The sequence below is a fragment of the Bombina bombina genome, chromosome 2 (assembly GCF_027579735.1).
Source record: "Bombina bombina isolate aBomBom1 chromosome 2, aBomBom1.pri, whole genome shotgun sequence".
NCBI classification, from domain to species: domain Eukaryota; kingdom Metazoa; phylum Chordata; class Amphibia; order Anura; family Bombinatoridae; genus Bombina; species Bombina bombina.
The window spans coordinates 836,431,355-836,448,161 of NC_069500.1; the positions used below are offsets into that span (position 1 = coordinate 836,431,355).

General features: G+C 38.8%; 1 protein-coding gene across 2 annotated transcripts; it reads right to left on the bottom strand.

Moving 5' to 3' along the window:
- Nucleotides 1–1,513: 1,513 nt before the first annotated feature.
- On the bottom strand, nucleotides 1,514–12,569 carry LOC128649730 (perilipin-3). Of its 2 annotated transcripts, none has more exons than XM_053703157.1 (8): nucleotides 12,476–12,569; nucleotides 12,210–12,318; nucleotides 11,793–11,988; nucleotides 11,319–11,401; nucleotides 9,097–9,382; nucleotides 8,850–8,986; nucleotides 7,946–8,068; nucleotides 1,514–2,085 (listed from the first exon to the last, which is right to left on the bottom strand). In XM_053703157.1, exons 2-8 carry the CDS (start codon nucleotides 12,285–12,287, stop codon nucleotides 1,705–1,707), a joined length of 1,284 nt encoding a protein of 427 aa, XP_053559132.1. In that variant the 5' UTR covers nucleotides 12,288–12,318; nucleotides 12,476–12,569; the 3' UTR covers nucleotides 1,514–1,704. The 2 variants fall into 2 exon arrangements, with proteins under 2 accessions (XP_053559132.1, XP_053559131.1); XM_053703156.1 differs by having other exon boundaries at nucleotides 8,787–8,986.
- Nucleotides 12,570–16,807: the final 4,238 nt, after the last annotated feature.

Sequence of the window (16,807 nt, forward strand, 5' to 3'; positions counted from 1 at the left end):
AGTGTATTGAAATTGGTTATGCAAAACTGGGGAATGGGTAATAAAAAATTATCTATTTTTATTTACAACAAAGTCGTGTTGACTGTCCCTTTAAGGAACATATCTAGGTATGCTTGGGGGGTGAGTATGTGTCTCACTATATGGTAGCAAGCAATGCCTCCCTTTTGCTACAATGTATAACATTTTTAAAAATGCTATATATGGCAGCAGTGTTTGCAATAAGACAAGCACACTCCTAAGCATATATAGTAATGCTTTTCAATACTCCCATCATGAGAATCCATTTCATATTCATGCTACAAGGAAATTCAGTTTCTCACTACCAGGCTGGTCACTAACAAGGTGTGGGGTGTGTTTGTTTTAAGACACACTAAACATTATGGAGTTTGCACATGTGCAGTAACATTTCTTTACCTACAGTGTAAATATATCAGTACTTTAATGTTGTGAAAATGATTTCAACGTGGCAGCAACCATGACTAGAGGGAGGCTGGGAAGAAAATCAATACTATGCTTATAAAAATGTATAGTTTAATGTCCCTTTAACAGAGACAGACAGCTGTCATTAAAAAGGCAAGTGCTCGATCCCAACATCTATTACTTTTGAAATTTATGTATGAACATTCCTCTGGATAAAAAGCAAAAAAAACCACTTACATTTCTGAGAATATTGAGGATCAGTTACTCCTAAACTTTAGAATGAGTCGACCCATACATATTTAGGTCTACGCAATTGATCCATGTTTTGTTGAAGGGGAACCCAAAACAAGAGTACAATAAAAGTAAAATTTGTGGAAGGAAATTTAATCTGTGCCATATAACGGTTATGTTTGTGCTGCTTACAATAAAAGTTTCATTAAGCAAACAGTTGTTGCCCATTTGTGTTTATTTTGGCGAGTTTGTTTGTTTTTATATAACAGCAATTCTGTATGCGTGTGAAACTGCAAGCCTGCATATATTTCTTGCAATAACCCATGGAAAGTAAAATGTTGCCTGCTCTTCAAGTGGAAATAACTTGAAAAAAGTGCAATAGTGTGACTACATACAATTTCTTTTAAACAGTGCTTAGAGTGAGTTGCTACTAGCTTATTGAAGGGGCACAGGAGAATGTGGACAACAAGAGTTAGCATTTCCAGGGAGGTATGTTAATTTTGTACAAGTCCCTGCTGTGAATTTATGATCATGCAATTACATCTTATACCTAGATTACAACAGGTGTCACACTGATGTGCGACTCAAATTTAGGTAGTTGTATAGTCTTAATTTCATGCTTTTTTTTTTTAAATCAAACACAATAAGACAGACTCAAGAGCAGAAATGCACTACTGTGTACTCAGATGTGTTCAGCTAGCTCCCAGTAATGCATTGCTACTTTAAACTCTGCAAAAAGGTGGTTAAACACATTAGACATTTTGGAGCTGAGCATTGCAAACACCAGTACAATGTTTGATAAACATATGACCTTTGCAAGGGAAAGGTGACGAGTCAGTTATTCAATAAAAACCAGGAGGAATGAAATATAAACTGTCTTTTTATAGTCAAGAATCATACAAATAAACAATTACAAACTGTAAACACCAAAGTGCTGAAACTACAAATATAGCCCTGCAAAGCAACAACTGTTGGATTTTATGTGAAGGAACAGAGAAAATACTGGAGAATGAACCATTTAATTGACGGCTGCCTTTACTACCAGGAAAGGATTTAAGTATCTGCAATCAGTGGGGGAGTCTCCATATGTTGGTCTTCAGGGGTCTCTGGACGCTCCACAAGCTGAGGTGCAAAAGGTCCAACCAGCCACGTGAGGGGGGTATTTGCAACCACATATGAGAAGAGCTCATCCACATGTTCTTTCACCTTCTTGGTTCGCTCGCGGCTCTGCGCTAGTATCCCAGAAGAAAGGTCACCAAAAGAGTGAGCTGAAGAGAAGGAAGAGTGAAGTTCTTGCACATTCTGCCGGAGTTGCTGCATACGTTCCTGGATATGAGACGGTAAACCTTGAGCCCCAGTTGCCAGAGTAAGACATGTGGTCTGAAGCTGTTGTGTCAAACTTCGTGTCATGGCAAGAGCACGATAATCCAATGGCTACAGGGGAAAAAAAAAAAAAGTCAGTTACACAAATATTTAACAAGTGTTCACTAAACAATGGTTCTCAACCTAAGTGACATCAAGGTCCAGTAAATGTTAGCTGGATGTCTCCAGGGCCCGGTAGAGATTCTATAGGCCTGTCAGCATGCAGATTGGGTGGGCATGGCCTGGCTGTTGAGAAACCAGGCACTAAAGGATATAGTCCCCAAATTGTATCCGTCTGGTAAGCTTCTAAAAGACATATGTATTAAACAAAAATATAACACCCCATCACTTGCAGACAGTTGCTATAATTTGGGATTATATCCTTTAGTGCAGATTTGTTACACATTTTAGGACTTGTTGTATTTTATAAGTTGCACTCTTATTTTTTGTTAAAATGTCAGTCATGCTGCAGTTCTAACCGTTATTGAACTAGGAGTTGCATCCAAGTGCCAAGTTTTTTTTTTTTGGGGGGGGAGAGGAGGAGATTTGACAGAAAAAAAAAAAATTTGATTGAGAGCAAGTAGTTAAACAACTTTCTAATTTACGGTACTTCTATTAAATTTGTTTATTTATCCTTTGTTTAAAGTAAACCTAGGTAGGCTGATAGCAGCATGCATGCATCTACCAGTACTGTTACAAATTACTCCTGCCAGATGGCTAAATGTGCACGGTACTGAGCTCACCTAGGATTACTCTTTAAAGGAACCTAAAAACCCACAATTTCTCTTTCACGATTTAGATAGAAATAAGACCAAAATTGATTTAAAAAAAAAAAACAAAAAAACAAAAAACAGTAGGTTATCCAATTCGCTTAGCTCCTAAACCTACCTATGTATGCTTTTTAACAAAGGCTACTGAGACCTAGTTGCTCATTGTTGGCTGCACATATATGCCTCACTGATGTGTTCAGCTAGCTCCCAGTAGTACATCAGATACCAAGGGAATGAAGCAAAATATAGAAGTAAATTGGAAAGTTGTATCTGAATCATGAAAGGATAATTTGGGGTCTTGTGTCCCTTTAAAAGGGTCAACAGGAGAACTAGGCAAAGTTGATAATTTAAATGGAAAGTGGTTTAAAATGTTGGGACCTATCCAATCCATGTGAATGTAATTCTGACTACTGTTACCAAGTTAAAGCTCTTTAAATATAAACTGAAGATACTCCAGTATTTTGTATTACAAGAGATGTGCATTCCTTTACACACGAATACACGAAAATCTAATGTTTCGTTTTAATGAAAATAAAATCCAAATGAATGCACCAAAAAGAATACTGAATAGTATTAGTTTCCTTTATTTTTTTTTTTACCCAGTTAATACTTAACTTGTGCGCCATGCTCTGGAGAGCACATTAAGCTAAGATTGTAGCTACAGGTGAACTTCTCACCTGTAGCTTTAAAACTTTTTCCATTAACAAGTGTAAAATGTTTAAAACAAAAATGCGATTTTAGTTTTCAACTAAAACTGAATAGCGCAGCCAACAAATATTTGGGGAAACCAATTTCCCCAAATATTCAAAACAAAAATCGTCTGAAACAAATTTTTCTTCACTGCACATCTACTTCCTACTAATGCTTAATAGCCGCCCTAGAAGGACAACTGTTTCTCCATTACTGGAAAAGGAGGCTGCCTCTTATCTAAGTGCATTCGGTCAGCTTTTCAGAGCCAGACAGTGCTAGTTTGTGTGTCAGATAACATTGTGATAACTCCTATAAAAACTGAGATAATGGGCAGTCTCTAAAGACTAAGTAACAAAGAAATAAGAGGTAAAAAAGTAATATAAACTAGGGTTGCTATGCAAACCAGGTAATAGATTTTTTTTTTTTTTTTTTAAATATTCAGGTAGACTGTCCCTTCCATCATCCACGAAAAAAAACCCCCAAAAAAACAAAAACCTGTTTTGACTGAATTATGCAATGGATTGCAAATGGGGGGGGGGGGCACAACTTGTAAAATTAGTTACAAAAAGCCAAGTTTACAGACTTAATATGGCTTCAATGACTATAGACATTCATTATGCCCCCTATTTTTGAAGCGCAAATACAAAATAAATTACATTGCATCTGTTAGGTTACACTAGGTCTCAAAAAAGGTCCCTAACTTGCTGAAGTATCCAGAACTTAACTTTTTTTGTTTAATTCGTTATTGAAGTTGTCATAAGATATGACATTTGTCCATAAGTGATAATAAAAAAAATATACATAGTGATTTCACACAGCAGTTACATAGAATCTAATATAGCACTGTTTCACATAGTAATTACAATGGATTTGGGTAGGTATATGGTGGAGATATGACCAGAGGGTATAAAGTTATGAACCAAGTTTAATAATTAGTGGGAAGTTAGTGAAGTCTATGTGTGATAAGTATGAAGTGTGTGAAGGGTTTGGACTTAGTAGGCTGAAACTTCATTTTTCTAATATATGGCATAGCAAGTGTTCTCCACTATGCTGAAAGGGCCACTCTTGGACCCATTGGCTTATAAGAAATTAGGATGTGGGGCGATGGCTTTTGTCTTGGCCACTCTTGGGCTCTAGTACAATGGGGGGGGGGAAGCTTGTAGTAAAATTAGTGGGGTGGGTTAGGGCCTGTAGAAAGAAAATAAGCATAGCAAGGAATTTACACTGTCTCCACTATGTTATCCTAAGCCGAGTTCCAAGCATAGCATGACCATTACAAGCTATAATTAGCTAGGTCCTATTATTAAGAATCCTGAGGTTATTAATGGTGAGTGGGTGGTTGACCATGCAGTGGATGGTGAAGTCAGTCTGGGGGTACTTAACCGACTGCGAATTGAAGGTGTATGATGTTAAGATATATTGGACCAACTCAAACCTTAGGTCCGCTAGCCCATATTATGTAGAATAGTACAAAACACAATAGCATCGATCAGTCTTTACCCAGTGTAGTGAAATGAACTGTAGTGGCTTATGATGACTTTACATGTTAATCATGACAGATAATACCATAAATTAACTGTAGTGTACAACAAGTAGAGGAGAGAAGTCTTCACCCATGAACTAATACAACACATGAACCAGGTAATAAGATCTGCTGCAGGCATAATTGAACTGAGAAACCCACTTATGGGGTTGTGCCACATATGGATATAATGACATGGGTTGCTGCAAATATCTATGGACTGACTCAGACCACCTCAAGCCGAAGAGAAGTAAACTGGGTTAGAAATAGGGCCATCCACCCAACCACCATCTGGAGAAAGTGGCATTCCAATGGTCGTTAAGAAACCTCTATGAGAAGAATGATCCCTGGATGTTAATCAAATAGGTCTTATTTATGTATTGCAATATGTAGTATAACCTGCAGGTATTGTGACTATTGGATGACAATGTATGGGATATAGGATATTTACAGGAGTGATCTAAAAAATAGTTAATAGTAACTGCTTAATATAGGGGGGTATGTGTGGTAAATGGCAAAAATATATATGTCCTAAGCTGTGAATCACTGAATTGTCTATTGGTCTCATTGTGGGTTCCTGATGCTAACATGTCAGTGAAATATATGATATAGGAGCAGTCTAAGGAAGATCTCAGATTTAAGGTCTCATAGGAATTGCAGTAGAAGTAGTGGCTGATTAGCCTCTAAATATACAAGAAGAATCCCCTTTGGGGGCTATGAGTGTATGCTCCAATATTAAAGTATTGTGAGACACAGGGCACGTGCAGTGGGAAGCCATAAGAACATCATTGTCATTATTTACCTATATCTTGTTTTTATGTATGTGGAAGAGCTTACTCAAGACAGGCCGTTAACCTGAGTATAATAGGTTGTTGTATTGTGTATGTCCTCTAGTATGTTAGGATGAACGAGGGAAACCAACCTTCAGAAAAGTATAGTGAACAAAAATAACGTTAAACTTAACTGTGCACTTATGTAAAGTGTCAGGTCCTACGTAGGCATAGTATATTAAATATATAAATAACGATATAACCTAAACATAATGAACAGTGTATTATAAACTTACAGCCCGATTTAAGCGAAGTAAAGTCCCAGAAGCTTTTATAAATTCTTGGTCTTAGCCTATTCCCTTAATCTGTGGCATGATCCGTTAGTTGCAAAGAACATAGGGGAGCTCAAGCGGGATCTGTAAACTGCTAGCAGAGTGGGTTATAGCACAGTTCTGGGTGATATGAGAACCAGACTGTTGACTGCATCCTGGCAGTTATGTGTGGGTCTCCAGGGACCTCAAATCAGTATTACAGGCTATCTTCATGAACCCGCTTGCAATAGGGGGCAGCCACCAAGTATCAACCAACTCCGCTAGACCTGCAGCAGATTCCAGAGTAGCCGAGACCAGCCCAGCGATCCAGCCCTCCATATGAGGATGTAAGCAAGCGGACCACGGTAAAATGTTAGCGAGTTGCTGGATTTTACTTCTGATAATGAGATCTGTCTTAGCCAGAGATAGTGAAGCAGAGCTCTTCTCCATTACGAGACACGTTACTGTGCTCTGAAGGGTATCATGTGGAGAAGACTCCATGCGAGTCTGTGGCGTGTTCACTCTCCACTCCAGATAGATGACCACATCTTTGTCCGTAGAGAAAAGTTGTAACCTTAGTTTATTGATCTCTGAAGAATCTTGCACCAGATAGTTTCTAGTATGGAAGTTAGTACACTTGCATTGAGCTGGGAGGTCTCGCCTCCATTACATATTGATCTCTGATTATAAGTGTCAGGTCTTGGAAGCAGTAGTCAATCTTCTCTTCAAAAGTATCAAGTAATGCTTGCATCTGTCTGTTGAAGTCTGCCATATTTGGCTGAAAAGCAGAGGATTCTGTAAAAATTAGGCTGCAGCTGTAAGACAAGCAACTACTTCTGCCTCGTGGTCGATGTAGATCCAAACAAATGTCTTAGTAGGTGCTAAAGCTTTGTTAGATTAGCCTTTAAAAGGTTGCGCTCCCCTTCAGGAGTATGTATCAAGGACTGAAGAGGGAAATATGAATTATGCCCTCTTAAGCGAAATGTTAATTTTTGCAGGAGCTCATGAGCTGTGCGACTTGTCTCCTCTGTTTTTCTCTCATGATTCAGATAGAGCATGCAATTTAAGCAACTTTCTAATTTACTCAACCTATTTTTTCTTTGTTCTCTTGCTAGGTTTATTTGCAAAAGAAGGCATCTAAGCTATTTGTTTAGTTCAGGACCCTGGAAACCACTTATTCATTGGTGTATGAATTTATCCACCAATCAGCAACAACCCAGGTTGTTCAAATATGGGCCGGCATCTAAAAACCTACATTCTTGCATTTCAAATAAAGATACCAAGAGAATGAAGAATATTTGATAATGGGAGTAAGATAGTTTTAAATTGCATGCTTTATCTGAATCATGAAAAAAAAATTGGGTTCAGTGTCCCTTTAACAAGCAAGCATTGTGATTAATGTTGCAGAGGTTTAAGTAAATTAAAGGGACACTGAACCCAAATTTCTTTCGTGATTCAGATAGAGCATGAAATTTTTAGCAACTTTCTAATTGACTCCTATTATCAAATTCTTAATTCTCTTGGTATCTTTATTTGAAATGCAAGAATGTAAGTTTAGATGCCGGCCCATTTTTGGTGAATAACCTGGGTTGTCCTTGCCGATTGGTGGATAAATTAATCCACCAATAAAAAAAAAAGTGCTGTCCATTGTACTGAACCAAAAAAAGCTTAGATGTCTTTCAAAATAAAGATAGCAAGAGAACGAAGAAAAATTAATAGGAGTAAATTAGAAAGTTGCATGCTCTGAATCACACACAAAAAAAAATTGGGTTCAGTGTCCCTTTAAGTTGTTTTTTTTTAATGCATAAACATGTAATGCAAATTAAACTTATTTGGACATCACACACGTTTTATCTTCACACCCCTTACCTCCTCTTGAAGCCTTTCCTCTCCCTCTGTAGACGAAGATCCTGGCTGCTTACGACTCCAGTCCAGCCAAAGCTGGTGAAGTTTTTCTTGCCCACCATGTACACTCTGTCTAGCCGACTCCATCTGGTGGGAAGAGTTTGACATGATTTACATATCGGTCATATATATTGCATACTGAAGTTTAAAAAGATATTCAGCCAAAAACCAGGAAAGTCTTATACACTGCATAGACTTGCCATCTTTTTAATGATGATTTTAGTGTAGGGAAATGCTCAGTGGATCTGTACAGGAACCAACTAGTAAGTTATTTTTTATTGCGGTGGTTAAAGTTCTCTTTTCACTACCCTGATTAAAAGGGGCAATAAAATCAAAACTCATGATTCAGAAAAATGGTGCAATTTTAATAAACTTTCCAATTTTCTTTTATTTGCTTTGTTCTTAGTATCCTTTGTTGCTCCTGAGCATACCTCAGTATGCTTTTCAACAATGCGTATTGATGGCTGCACATATATGCCTCTTGTAACTGGCTCACCAGAAGCACGCAGATAGCTAAGCAGTTCATTGCTGCTCCAATAAAAAAAGTGTAAAAAATAGAAGTGAAATGGAAAGTTTCTAAAATGTGCTCTAAATCATGAAATACATTTGTGAGAGAAGATGATTAGTTTACTAGTCAGTTCCAGCTGTATTGAATGCACTGGGGAGATTTTCCAATGCATGGTGGGTAATTTGTGTAATGCGTCTGAGGCACAAGCATGGTAAGCAGAGATGGGGCTATGGAATTTTAGTCGCTACCATAGAGTGGCTACGGGATCTTTAGCAAAGGGGTGTAAATTGTTCCTACCAGATCAAAGGTTTGGTGCAGCTGAGTGAGAGCCTCCTGAGTGTTGGTTCGGGCACTCCTCACCTTGCCCAAGGAGTGCTGGTATGCACGATGACGCAGCTTTGACGACAGAGAACCCAGACGAACAAAATAACTCTGTTGCTCCCTCTGCTGCTGCACAGGTGCCACCTCAAACCCTTCCACAGAGGAAGCCAGCTGGGCTATGGAAAGAGGAGAAAGCATTTAAGTCTTGTCATTAATGACCCCCATATTCTAAGGAATTACACAAAATTAAAAAAAAAACCCACACACAAAACACCCATGTACTCACCCAGTTCCTCATCTGTCATTGGCAAATAGTGATCCACCAACTCCTCTGACTTGCCAAGAACAGTGTCTACTCCACTTGAAACCAGCTGGCCCACACGTGACTCCATCACAGAATTAACGGCAGCACGGGTCATATCCACACCACCTTGAACAGCCCCTAGTGCCAGACCCATCACACCAGACACTGCACCAGTCATTGTGTCACGGGCTCCAGTTACAGTGCTCGTTACAGCGCTGGTGACTGCATCACGGGCTCCTGTAACCATCTCCTTTGTATCAGACACCACCTGCAGATATGCGACCAAAGTTTTATGCAGTTTACGGTACCCAGTTGATATCAGTTTTACACCGCACAAGCTATACACAAATCTTGTCATTGGTTTCCCAGATGTGTTCAGCTTAGGTCCCAGTTTTGCATTGCTACTATGGAGCTGACTAACTGAATAAAAGTTTGATGTGTTTAACCTGTTTGCAGGTTGGTCCAGAAAAGATATCGCTGATGAACCAAGCAGTAGTCTCACTACCCAGCTGTGAGACTAGGTCATAAGCAGAACTAAACCATCCAAAATCAAAATGCACCCTAAGTAAATCTCAGTTTTGAACAAAAGCATTTCTCAACTCGCCAGCATTCAGAGCAGACATGCAGTTCAGTGGTTTAAAAAGCTTACGTAGTTATGTTTCACATCCCTGTGTACAGTAAAAAAAAAAAAAAAAAAAAAAAAACACAAACACACATTTCGCTTACTAGCAGAATTTCCTCAATATAAAGTGCTTTATGAAAAGCCAAACAAAATTTGACTAATTAACTAGAAAGAACTGTTGGTCATACAAATGACAGCATTAATGTACTTCACTGGTTTTCAAACCTGTCCTCAAGCTTCCCTAACAGGCCAGGTTTTCAGGATTAACTTGGATATGGGCAGGTAAAAACAATGATTTCTAATCAGCCGATGTCACCTGTGCTCCAGTTCAGATATCCACAAAGTGTTCTGTTAGGGAGGCCTGAGTACAGGTTTGAAAACCAGTGATCTACTGCAAAGCTTTAACACTACCCAACTATGTTGCTGTTAATTATGCGGTATCATAGGTAAAATTAAAGGGATACTAAATCCCTTTAGTAATGTAAATTTTGATGCTGAAGTGCCCGGTTTTTAAAAGTTCAATTAAAAAAAAACAGGGGCACTTTAATGCATCAAAATGCACATTTCACTCCTGTTGTGTTTTTTTTTCACAATTTAAACTTGACAGCAGCTCGAGCCAGTCATCACAAGCCATTCCTGATATCAAATGATGGATAGGTCATCATCCAATCACAGTTTCCCCCCAGGGGAATCAGTCTCTGAATCAATGCTGTGATTGAAGGAAGCCGGATTCCTCATTTTAGAGGCAGGAAGAGGCTTTGCAGTGGGTGGAGGAAGCTGGAGTTGCTGTCACGATTAAAAAGGTAATTTTTTCTTCACAACAGGAGTGAAATGTAAAATTAATTAAAGTGCCCCTGTTTTTAATCGAATTTTTAAAAACCGGGCACTTTAGCATCAAAATTTACATTCACTTTAAGAGACAGTAAAGTCAAAATGAGTTCAGGAAATGCACGTTCTAGAAGCAGCGATTGTGTATGTATAAATAGATCAATGCTATAAACAATATTGCAAACACTACTGCCACAGACAGGTGCTTGTTCCTAAGCTTCTATCAGCCCACTCTTCAACAAAGACCAAGAGAAGAAAGCAAATTTTGATAGAAGTAAATTGAAAAGTTGTTTAAAATGTGCATGTTCTAGCTGAATGATTAATTTTTTCAGACTTTACTATCTCTTTAAAATTACAATTACGTATTGCTCTTGTAATATATAAAAAAAAAAAAAGTCATAATAGTATTTCTTAGAGGGACATTCAACCCTAAATTAATTTCATGCACCCCTTTATGGCTGCTGCTATTTTGGAAGAGATTTAACTGCAGGTATCTGAAAGTAAGTTGCTGCACATGAGCAAACACATCAGCACTGGACTGCAATGAAAGCTAGGTTTCAACATGGCAGCACCCCTGTTGGAAGGCTGAGATTAGATTAAAATGCTACACTTATACAATGTATCTAGTGTTAGAATGTCTATACATAAAGAGGTACTATTCTTTTGCTATTCCTTAAGCCTTTTTTAGGCTTATCCCACAAACTCTGGATGTGCCTCAATCCCCAGATAGCATGTGGTAAACTAGAGTACTCACCTTATTTGTGGGCTGCTGCAGAATGGGTAGTGTAGACTCCAGTTTGTCCAAACCCTTGCAGGCCAGTTCATTCGCTGTTGCAACTAGAGGGGGGGGGGGGAGAAATACATTTACATGGAAGGAAATGCTGGCAGTTACACATAAAAAGACACGTCCCGTCTGCCCTTGGAAAACTCAAAGGCTTTTGGGCATAAAGCCCAGAGAGAACAAGGTCAAAAAATAGAAAGACTTAGAGGATGACTATTTTAATCTAGTCAGTAGATGGAGAGGACATTGATCCCCTTTTATCACAGAGATCAGTTGTGTTATTGCAATTATTCGATTCCCCTAGTTCTAAGTTTGAGGAATGACTATTACTCTTGTCAAGCATGCAGGCCAATCTTTAACAAGGATAATGAACCCTACAAAACAAATCTGACAAACAGTCCCCATTTGCTATTGTTGGGACAATTTTACTTCCCTGCAGTTACTTACTCTGTGGCTCCAGTCTTGTTAGTATAGGCTGTGCTCCGCTCACTGCAACCCCAGTCAGGGTCTTTGCCCCCTTCTCAGCCACATCACACACACTTTTGACATAAGGGTGACTTTCTTTGGTGGAACTGTACACAGAGCTGACTACACTATAGGCAGAGCTGACCAAAGGAATGTTGTAAACACGACTTACGACATTCTGAAAGACAAAAACAATAACAATCCACTAAGCACCCAGCATTTTGTATCAAATATTTCTAAATTGTTGCCCCTTTTACGAACACACACAGAGAGAGTTCTACACTATCTCCATAATATATATACACACACACAGAGAGAGTTCTACACTATCTCCATAATACACACACTATCTCCATAATAATAGTTTGGCCCTGCCATAGGGCCCTTATTGGCACTTACCTTTTGGTCAGACACTTCTTCTCCTGGAGGAGCAGACATCTCCGCATCACTTGTAGGCGCAGATTCACCAGATGACATTGTGGAAAATGAGTCACAGATCAAACTTCACCTGTTGGGCAAAGAGCAGTGACACGGGGCAGATTAGAAAGAGGCCAACGGCACTTCTCTCTACCATAGGAGCGTAAAACAGGAGACTACTAATGACCAGCAATAACATTCAATGCCCGAGGCCTATTACAGACACCGCTTTAACGCTTGACACTTACCAAAAGGTTCACCACTCTCTGCTCCTTCTAGTAAGCTCCAAATGACTGGCGTCCGCCTAAGGCGATAATTTAAACAACCTGTGACGTCAGTGGGGGCGGGATAGTAGAGCGGTCTCGGGATTGGGCGGGTCTAAATGCTAACGGAGTGCACTGCAGAAGAGCATACATACAACCAGTGGGATATGTAACTTGTGTGTGATATAGGGTTATTGTGTTTCTTTAGATGATCATTTTCTAATTGCTGACCACTCCTCATTGGCGCATAGTTTAGGGAAGTACCTCACAATGTATCTATATATAGGGTTTATTAATCCGCTTCAGTTTTTTATTCTATGTATAAACTAATTTGTTACCTCTGTAGTTTAGCTGTGTAGATATATTCCTAGGATTTACAATATTTTTCTAACCATTTTTTATATAAACAAAAGAAAAAAAAGACGAGAGTGACGTTTAAACATATATATATGTAAATATTTTCCTCGTACTATATAGAATGTTCATGCTTTGAAGTATCTATGTTTACTTTTATTTCACAGTATTTACATTTTCAACCAAACTATCCAGCATTTTTGAAAAAATTATTTTCAATAACAAACAGCTGTCTGATAAGGGAGGCACATCACAAGGTTCTGTGACTATAACTTAGACAAATACGCTCAGATATCCATTAAAGGCAGAGGCGTAACTAGAAACCACAGGGCCCAGGTGCAAGAATCTAAAATGCCCCCCCCCCACCAAAAAAAAGGTGGATTTGATACATATCTTTTTTTTTTTTTTTACATTTAACGCAGAAAAAATGTAAATCAGATTACATGTCTGCAAAAGGAGGTACCCTGTACCCACAGTCTGTGAGATGGTCTGACCCCCTATTACTGTATATAGTGACACTGTTTAACCCACCAGTACTGTATATAGTGAGTCAGTGACACAGTCTGTAATCTGCCGGTGAGATGGCTGGCCTGACCCTACCTGCCCCAGTCATAGTCCAGCCATCCCATTACTGTATATAGTGGTACTGTATAGTGACTCAGTTTACCCCCTCCCCACATGCTGTAGTAACAAGGTCTGTAATTTGCTGGTTCCACAAACATACACACACACACACACATACATGCATAAATACACACACAGTCACACACACACATACATGCATAAATACACACACAGTCACACACACACACATAAACACCCATGGGTAAAATAGAAAGACTAACCCCTGTAGTCAGAGACACTAGTGAAGCATCATATCACACTCACATGATATCAGTGCAGGCAGTGGCAGGTCAACGTTTTTCATTAAAAAATAAATATATTTTTTTTTATTAAGCTGGGCCCCCACCCTTGGGGGTCCAGTCGCAATTGCTACCCCTCTGCGCCCCCTGTAGTTTCGTCCCTGCTTAAAGGGCCATTAAACTGCTGTGCACAACTACAAAAGAATAGTAACTACTCACTATGTTATAGCATTTCAACTTGTTCCTGTTTTAATAGTTTAAAGGGACAGTAAACACCAAAAAAGATAGATAATCCCTTTATTTACCATTCCCCAGTTTCCCTAACCAATACAGTTATAATAATATTCTTTTTACCTCTATGATTACCTTGTGTCTAAGCTTCTGTAGACTGCCTAATTAATCTCAGATCTTTTGACAGACTTGCATTAAAATGAAGGTCAATTTCAATGAATTAGTGTCCGGTTTTTAATAATCCTATAAAAAACAAGGGCACCTTAATTCATCAAAATTGACATTTCACTCTTTTTGTTCAAAAACGTACCTTTTAATCCTGACAGCCGCTCCAGCGATTCCCCCAGCCATCGGAAGCCTTTTCATACGTCAGAAATGACAAATCCGGCTTCCTCCAATCACGGCTTCCTCCCCCGGGGGAATCATGGTCTGAGGCAACGCCGTGATTGGAAGAAGCCGGATTCGTCATTTTGGACCCGCGAAGAGGGCTTGCGACGGGCGGAGAATGAATTAAAGTGCCCTTGTTTTTAATAGGATTATTAAAAACCGGGCACTAATTCATCAAAATTGAACTTTGCTTTAAAGTGACGATGAACTCTCCCCTTTTTAAAATCAGATCTGGAATGTTGGTGATATTTTAGATGTAGTTTAATTCACCAGTTGTAACAAAGATGCTCTATAACTTACTTTTTAATATAGATATAAAATTAAAATACCCCGCATTCCCACCGCCCACTCAATAGTCAATTTTTCTGTGAGCTAACGGTTTGAATTGCTGATTGGACAACAATTCAAACCTTTAGCTCACAGAAAATTTGACTTTTGAAGTAGGTGGCAGAGGGCAGGAAATTTGAATTTCATATCTTTATTAAAATGTAAATTATTGCGCATCTTCATTACAACTGATTAATTAAACTCAATCTAAAATATCACCAACATTCTGGATCTGTTTTTATAAAGTGAAGATTTTACCATCAATTTATATAACTCCATTTGGGTGAGCCTAATGTTATCTAGATGGCACACATGAACAAACAGTGTATGTTATTAGCTATTCACAGCTTAGGAATCAGCCTACAAGCCTACCTAGGTTTACCTTTAACAAAAAAATACCAAGAGAAAAAAAGCTAATTTGATGATAAAAGTAAATTGGAACGTTGTTTAAAATTGCATGCCCTACCTGAATCATGAAAGTTTAATTTGGACTTTTCTGTTCCTTTAAAGGTGCCAGATAATGAAGCTCCACCTCTTCATACTGGGCGTTGCCATTTTGGAGCTCAGGTATTCTCACAACCTGTGACAGAAGCAGTGCACACTCACAGATCAGTAATATTGTCCACTTTTTTTAGATGTAACATTTGCTTGGAGTTAGTGTACATCCTGTAAAGCTTTACATTTTTTACACTAAAACAAAAAATATTTAAAAAAGCACTTAAAGGGACACTGTACCCAAAAATTTTCTTTCGTGATTCAGATTGAGCATGACATTTTAAGCAACTTTCTAATTTACTCCTATTATCAAATTTTCTTCATTCTCTTGGTATCTTTATTTGAAATGCAAGAATGTAAGTTTAGATGCCGGCCCATTTTTGGGGAACAACCTGGGTTGTCCTTGCTGATTGGTGGATAAATTCATCCACCAATAAAAAAGTGCTGTCCAGAGTACTGAAACCAAAAAAAAGCTTAGATGCCTTCTTTTTCAAATAATGATAGCAAGAGAACAAAGAAAACTTGATAATAGGAGTAAATTAGAAAGTTGCTTAAAATTGCATGCTCTTTCTGAATCACAAAAGAAAAAAAATGGGTTCAGTGTCCCTTTAACAATAATATATAGCAGTGCAGCAGCTGCAAACACGTACAGCTCCTGCTCTGTATCATGCAACCTAACCTGAAGCACTTTATAGAATTGTCAAACAGTTGAGAACCTCATTGATATATAAATGCACACTGCTTCTGTCACAAGCTGTGAGAATACTTGTGCTCAAAGATGGCGGCCCTTAGTACAAAGAGGTGGCGCTTCACCATCGGAAAACATTGCAGTTGTTAAATAGCAACATGGCTATAAAGAGAGCTGCATCAACAGGAGGGAAAGCAATAACATAGTGCGTAGTAACCATTCCAGGGTAGTTGTACGCAGAAGTTTAATGGCCCTTTATGTTCTGAAATAAAGTATTTAGTGAAGTGTGACCACACTGGTACCTTGCATTAGGGTTGCCACCCGTCCCTTAAAATACAGAACACTTATGAGTTACACATGCTGCAGGGTGTGCAGGGAGGAATATGAATAGTGCTGTCCAGAAACACAATACATGTTCCTCCCTGCACACCCTGCAGCATGTGTAACTCATAAGTGTCCAGGAAAACATGGCCGAACTGGCAACCCTACCTTGCATATGACAGAAGCTGGCAGAATTACCATTGGTGCAGCAGGTGCAGTGGCACCAGGGCGCAAGAGCTGGGGGGGCGGGTAACAAACAGTCTATACATAGGTGTGTGCAGAATGTTCACAATCCTAATGATTCAGGGAAGCATTTTATAAGTGCAATTTGCAGGTTTATTTATCTCTGTCTATTTACTCAAAATCATACAGAATAAGATGTATAATATTTCTATTGCTTACTACGGAGCTATATTTGTGGGGCACAAAAAAAAAACTGGCACCAGGGCCCTCTGTTGAGTTGGCTACTACTGGACAGAAGCTGAGACATAAGCTTTTATTGCACGGAAAGGAATGACTGTCTTTATCAAATGTACTCACTTTCTGCATCCACTAAGCTCTTGATGATGCATTGCACATTCTAATCTCACCACATTTGACTTTGTTATAAGCAGTCCTTTTCTACAGAGAACAAAACTGATCCTTCCTCTT

Excerpts from the sequence above, each read along its gene's own strand:
- LOC128649730 (XM_053703156.1), bottom strand. The coding sequence starts at position 12,287 with ATGTCATCTGGTGAATCTGCGCCTACAAGTGATGCGGAGATGTCTGCT. Across the intron at positions 8,069-8,786 it reads TGCACCAAACCTTTGATCTG|ATGGAGTCGGCTAGACAGAG; the intron begins GTAGGAACAATT and ends TCTTCCCACCAG. Across the intron at positions 2,086-7,945 it reads AGGAAAGGCTTCAAGAGGAG|CCATTGGATTATCGTGCTCT; the intron begins GTAAGGGGTGTG and ends TTTCCCCTGTAG.